At 48.6% G+C, this 6,657-nt stretch overlaps 1 protein-coding gene across 1 annotated transcript; it reads left to right on the top strand.

Moving 5' to 3' along the window:
* The first annotated feature begins 369 nt into the window (after positions 1-369).
* Positions 370-6,098, top strand: LOC139173891 (kelch-like protein 31). Its single transcript, XM_070763773.1, has 2 exons — positions 370-1,573; positions 5,338-6,098. Exons 1-2 carry the CDS (start codon positions 384-386, stop codon positions 6,068-6,070), a joined length of 1,923 nt encoding a protein of 640 aa, XP_070619874.1. The 5' UTR covers positions 370-383; the 3' UTR covers positions 6,071-6,098.
* The last annotated feature ends 559 nt before the right edge of the window (positions 6,099-6,657 follow it).

Below are 6,657 nucleotides of genomic sequence, written 5' to 3'. Positions count from 1 at the left end.
AAACAAAATCTCACTCAGGCACATGCATGCAAGGGGTGGGGACATGGAGCAGCGCACGCAGCTACACTTTCCCTACCAAAGCTACAGTGGGGCCCGTACTGGTGGGAACGCAATAATGGGTGGGGTAATTGAATGAGCCGGTCCTTGGACCCCTGCCGCAAAGGGCCTTAAAGGTAGCTATCAACAACACCTAACACTATGTTCTGCTGATATCCTACATGCCGCTTTGATTTTTTGTTTATGGAAATGCACAATAACTCTGCCATTAACAAACCTCTCTTGCAGGGCGCAGATTGGAGAAGGCTGGCCTAGGCTGGCTAAGATGCATCTTCCTTGACCAAGGAGCTTTTTGATATCATCTTACAGGCCAACCCTTCGCCCCAATGGCCCCCAAGAAGAAAACCTCCAAAAAGAGCAAGCCGGCCAAGAGAGAGACTCCCGTCAGTGTCACCTTAGCTGAAGATCCTTCTCTTGACCTTGACCAACATCATCCACTGGGCAGTTTGTTCGAAAATGGTTCCGACGGCTTCCTCTGCACCGCCACGGAAGTCACCAATCCAGGCCACGGCGCCAACATGCTGATGGAGATGAGCTCCCTGCAGCAGGAGCTCTTCCTCTGCGATCTCACCATTGCTACCAAAACCAAATCGTTCCGAGTCCATAAACTGGTGGTGTCCTCCTGCAGCGAATATTTCAAAAACCAGCTGAGAAAGGACCCCAACCTTCAGCAAGTGGTCCTCAGCGACATCTCCTCCTTGGGCCTGGCCACCGTCATCTCCTACGCCTACACGGGAAAGTTGAGCCTTTCCCTCTACACCATCGGCAGCACCATTTCCACCGCCAGCCACCTGCAGATGTATGCGCTGCTCAACATGTGCTCGGATTTCCTCATCCAGGAGATGAATGTGGAGAACTGGATGTATATTGCCAATATGGCAGACACCTACAATCTCGGTCGGATTAAAGAGGCCGCCGGGAGGTTTATCCGGGAACGCTTCCTCGAATTCTCAGACACCGAGCAGTTTTTGAAACTCACCTTTGAGCAGTTGAACGAATTGCTGATGGACGACAACCTGGAGTTCCCTAGCGAAGTGATGGTCTTCCAGATCGCCATGAAATGGCTTGAGTTTGACGCCAAGAGGATCAAGCATGGGGCGGACCTCCTCAAGAATGTGCGGTTCGGCACCATCCCGGCTCACGACTTGATCAACTGCGTCCAACCGGTGCCGTGCATGATGCAGAACCCAGAATGCCACAAACTTCTGGTAGATGCGATGAATTACCATTTGCTCCCTTACCAGCAAAATGAGCTCCAGTCCCGAAGAACCAAAATCCGGGGGAGCCAGAAGGTGCTGCTTATAGTTGGCGGCCGGCCGTGTTCTGCGGAGAAGGCCCTCAGCAAAGACGTGAGCTACAGAGATCCAGAAGGCAACTGGAACAAGCTGACGGAGATGCCCACCAAATGCTTCAACCAGTGCGTTGCCGTCATGGACAGCTTCCTTTATGTGGCAGGCGGTGAAGATCAAAACGACAACCGGAACCAAGCAAAACATGCCATTAGCAATCTGTGCAGGTAATAAAAATACAAAAACCGAGATCTTTGGGGATCAGCAAAGAGGTTTAATATGGGAAGCTGACTGAAGGCTGAGCCAGACATTTTACATCACTCAGTCCCAGGGGTGAATGTCTCCCGGTTCGCTCGTGCGTGTTGGTTGTTGGAGAGCCAGTGGCGAAGGGAATGTGAGGCTCCACCCACCCGCCAGGATGCCACCATTTGGGTTTTTTAACCCTCTGTCCATGCACAGAACGCTTATATGCAGAGGGCAAAAACCCAAATGGCGGTTTCCAGGCAGGTGGGCAGAGCCTCGCGCTCCCGATAGGCACAAACAAACCAGGAGCCTTTTACCCCTGCTCTGTCTACTTTATTAGGAAAAGGCCCTTCCAAAGCTCCAAGCAAGAATGTGTTTCTCAGGTCTGGTTCTCCTGCTGCACGTTTGTTTGTTTATTCAGAAATTCGGTCAGGCGGTAGGGAAAGCGAGTAGAATGCTTGGCTGCACAGGTAGAGGTATAGCAAGCAGGAAGAGGGAGATTGTGATCCCGCTGTATAGAGCGCTGGTGAGACCCCATTTGGAATACTGAGTTCAGTTCTGGAGATCTCACCTGCAAAAAGATATTGATAAAATTGAACGGGTCTAAAGACGGGCTACAAAAATGGTGGAAGGTCTTAAGCATCAAACTTATCAGGAAAGACTTCATGAACTCAATCTGTAGAGTCTGGAGGACAGAAGGGAAAGCGGGGACATGATCGAAGCATTTAAATAGGTTAAAGGATTAAATAAGGTTCAGGAGGGAAGTGTTTTTAATAGGAAAGTGAACACAAGAACAGGGGGGCACAATCTGAGGTTAGGTGAGGGAAAAAAGATCAATAGCAACGTGAGAAAATATTATTTTACTGAGAGAGTAGTAGATGCTTGGAACAAACTTCCAGCAGACGTGGTTGGTAAATCCACAGTAACTGAACTGAAACATGCCTGGGATAAACATATATCCATCCTAAGGTAAAATACAGGAAATAGTATAAGGGCAGACTAGATGGACCATGAGGTCTTTTTCTGCCGTCAATCTTCTATGTTTCTATTTGTTTGTTAATTAATTAATTCAATTTCTAGGCTGCCCTTCTCCTGAGACTCAGAATGCCTTACAGCATAAATTACATATTTAACACAGAAATCAGAATTAATCTAAAACAACCCAATCTAATAAAAAACTTAAAAACAGTTTACTCAACCACCCCATCTCGTACATCAATCTATCATGCCAATCATTCGATCAATGGCAGGGGCTGGAATAAGATGAACAGTTCAACAGCCCCAGGCCTCTTGGCACAAATGTGTTTTCAAGTCCTTCCGAAAGGCCGCGAGAGTAGGAACCGTGCGGATCTCCGGGGGGGGGGGGAATTGATTCCAGAGTGTGGGGGCAACTACAGAGAAGGCCCTTCCCTTAGGCCCTGCCAGCCAGCATTGTTTGACTGACGGGACCTGCAGAAGGCCAACTCTGTGAACCCTCCATGTTAGGAGACTGGATGTTCTGATGCTTCCTTTTAAGACCTGCATGAGTTTTGTTTCAAATTACGACCAAAACTATTTGTTAAGATAGTAACACAGTTGTTAAGTGAATCTGGCTTTCCAGATGACTTGTCAGAAGGTCAACAAATTGATCCCATCACCCTGGAACACTGCAACTGTCATATAAACATGCCAGTTGCCAAGTGTCTGAATTTTGATCCCGTGTTCGGGAGAATCCTCTAAAAATCTTCTAAAACGGCCACAAGTCATTTTTTTCCTTAACTCTGAACAATCCTTAAATTAATAGTTTTAAATCGAGGACTGCCTGTGGTTGATTCATGTAAAATTCTGATGAAAATCTAAGCAAACCACATTACATTTTACTATATTATATTAAAGGAACCGGGCCAATGAATGTTTTCTATTATTATTATTATTATTATTATTATTATTATTATTATTATTATTATTAACAATAATAATAATTTATTAGATTTGTATGCCGCCCCTCTCCGCAGACTCGGGGCGGCTCACAGCAACAGCACATGAAATCAAACCATTGCTTAATTGTAGTTTGTTATAGAAAATAATGGCTGTGTCCATCTATTAGATTAAACCAGCAGCACTTGTCAGGGCCAGTGAATGCAAAAGAAAGAGAAGATGGTCACTGACCAGCCTCTAGGACAGTGGTGGCGAATCTATGGCACGAGAGCCACAGATGGCATGCAGAGCCATATCTGCTGGCATGCAAGCTGTTGCCCTAGCTTAGCTCCAACATACATGTGTGTGTTGGCCAGTTGATTTTTGGCTCACACTGAGGATCTGGGAGGGCGTTTTTGGCTTCCAGAGAGCCTCCAGGGGGGTGCGGGAGGGCGTTTTTACCCTCTCCTGGCTCCAGGGAAGCTTTTGCAGCCTGGGGAGGGTGAAACACAAGCCTACAGGGCCCACCAGAAGTTGGGAGACAGGCCATTTCCGACTTCCAGAGGGCCTCCGGGGGGGGGGGGGGGAGCTGTTTTTGCCCTCTGTGGGCATTGAATTATGAGTGTGGATGCACCCGAGGGAAAACAGGTTCGCCATCACTGGTATAAAGTGTGGCAGGCCTAAGATGGCTTTGGCCTGAGAGCAGACTTCAGTTCCCAGAATACCCCAGCCAGGATAACTTCAAATGGAGTCGAAGTCCACACATCTTCAACCTTTTAAGATTGAGACATTGGTGCCTTGCTTTGCTTCTGGTTCCTAATGCATTGGGCATTATGCATCCAGAAGTATCTGGGAGGGAAGGCAAATCAAATTATTTATGATTGATTTATCAAATCAATCATAATAATTTATTTATTATTGACAAATCAAATTATTTATTATTGATTTATTATTATTATTGATAAATTATTGATAGTATAATATATCTCCGAGACCACCTTCTGCCGCACGAATCCCAGCGTCCGGTGAGGTCCTACAGACTTGGTCTTCTCAGGGTCCCGTCAGCCAGACAATGCCGGTTGGTGGGACCTAGGGGAAGAGCCTTCTCTGTGGGGGCACCAGCCCTCTGGAACCAGCTTCCCCCAGAGATTCGCACTGCCCCCCCCTCCTTGCCTTCCGAAAAAGTTTTAAAACTAATCTTTGCTGCCAGGCTTGGGGTCATTACATCACTCCCCCCTGACCAAGGAGTGTTTTTAGCGTGATCTATTGAGTGAATGATAATTGAATGTTTTAAAGTATTTTAGGATTTTTAAAGTTTTTAAAAATTGCATTAATTGGATCAATTGTATTACTATATTTTCTATATTTGCTGTGAGCTGCCTCAAGTCCACGGAGAGGGACGGCATACAAATCCAATCAATCAATCAATCAATCAATCAATCAATCAATAAATAAATACTTGGTTAGATAGATAGATAGATAGATAGATAGATAGATGGATGGATGGATGGATGGATGGATGGATGGATGGATGGATGGATGGATGGATGGAAGGAAGGAAGGAAGGAAGGAAGGAAGGAAGGAAGGAAGGAAGGATGGATGGATGGATGGATGGCAACCTTCAACAATGCAACCAAAGCTCGATCCTCTTTCATGTGCATTGCAATGCACATCAAAAAGGACTGGATTTGTCTGCATAGTTGTTCTGTATTGACATTTTTATCCCTGCATCCTTCCAAAATCCTAGCATCAGAGCTCTCCTCCTTTCTGCCAGCACTCCTGTGCCAAGTCTCACGAGTCCCCAAATTGATTCCACCAAATCCTCAAGAACAACCCTCCTCTTTCTCCGCAGGTATGACCCACGGTTCGGCACTTGGCTGCACCTGGCTAACATGACCCACCAAAGGACTCACTTCAGCCTCAGTGCTTTTGACGGGCACCTCTACGCCATCGGAGGCCGCAATGCCAAAGGCACCTTGGTCTCTATCGAGTGCTACCTCCCTTCGGCCAACAGCTGGCAACCCAAAGCCAACATGGAGCTGCCACGCTGCTGCCACGCCAGCGTGGTCCTTGACGGGAAGATCTTGCTGACCGGTGGCTACGTGAACAACGCTTACTCCCGGACCGTCTGCAGCTATGACCCGGCCCTGGATTCTTGGCGGGACTGTAGCTGGCTGAGCAGCCCTCGAGGCTGGCACTGTGCTGCCACGTTGGCTGGCCGGGCCTATGTCCTGGGGGGCAGCCAGCTGGGCCCCCGCGGGGAGAGGGTCGACGTCATTCCTGTGGAGTGCTATAACCCCTCCACTAACCAGTGGAGCTTCATGGCCCCCTTGACGACCGGCCTGAGCATGGCAGGGGTGGCCACACTCGGCGGGCAAATCCTCCTGGTTGGGGGATGGAACGAAAGCGGGAAAAAATACCAGAAGATGGTTCATGCCTTCAACCCCGATCTGAACGAGTGGACCGAGGAAGGGGAGCTTTCAGAAGGCACCGTGGGAGTGTCCTGCTGCACCATTGCTCTTCCCCATGCAAACACCCGCAGCTCCAGAGCTAGTTCGGTGGCCTCGGCCTCTGTGAGCATGTAAACGGAGCTGGGTGAGATGGACATTGGCGTTCTGGTGGCTTCAGAGGTGGGCTGCTAAGGTGGAACGGTGACGTGTGCTCGCCCCCGTGGCTCTGAGTGCTAGCGGAGTCCAGCGCAATTCTGCCGCTGCGCAGGTAGCGAAATCACACGCGGACACGCAGGGGTGCCACCGCGACAAAATTGCGCTGGACTCTGCTAGCACTCAGAGCCACGGGGGCGAGCACACGTCACCGTTCCACCTTAGCAGCCCACCTCTGGGTGGCTTGCAGAATCAGGAGCTTCAGAGGAAGGGGTGAAGGCTGTGTTGTGTTTGCTGAAGAGAGTTCTCATTGCACAGGTGTGGTTGTGGGCTTGCGGTTCGTGTCCCAATAATAACACACTTTTTTTTTGGATGCTCGGATTTGCCCGTAGACCTTTCTACATAACTCTTTTGGGGAACTGAAAGCTGAAACATGCCCAGACCTGATTCATCGGATGTTAATGCGTTTCAGTTCTGCAAGTGACCCTTTCTTCCTCGTTATACAATTTGAACCTTCCTCTGTCCTCACGACACAATCTGAAATCTTCACCCTTCCTCCCAAAACCCTT

Source organism: Erythrolamprus reginae, chromosome 11 (genome assembly GCF_031021105.1).
Source record: "Erythrolamprus reginae isolate rEryReg1 chromosome 11, rEryReg1.hap1, whole genome shotgun sequence".
NCBI lineage: Eukaryota > Metazoa > Chordata > Lepidosauria > Squamata > Dipsadidae > Erythrolamprus > Erythrolamprus reginae.
This window is presented reverse-complemented; position numbering and strand designations above follow the sequence as displayed.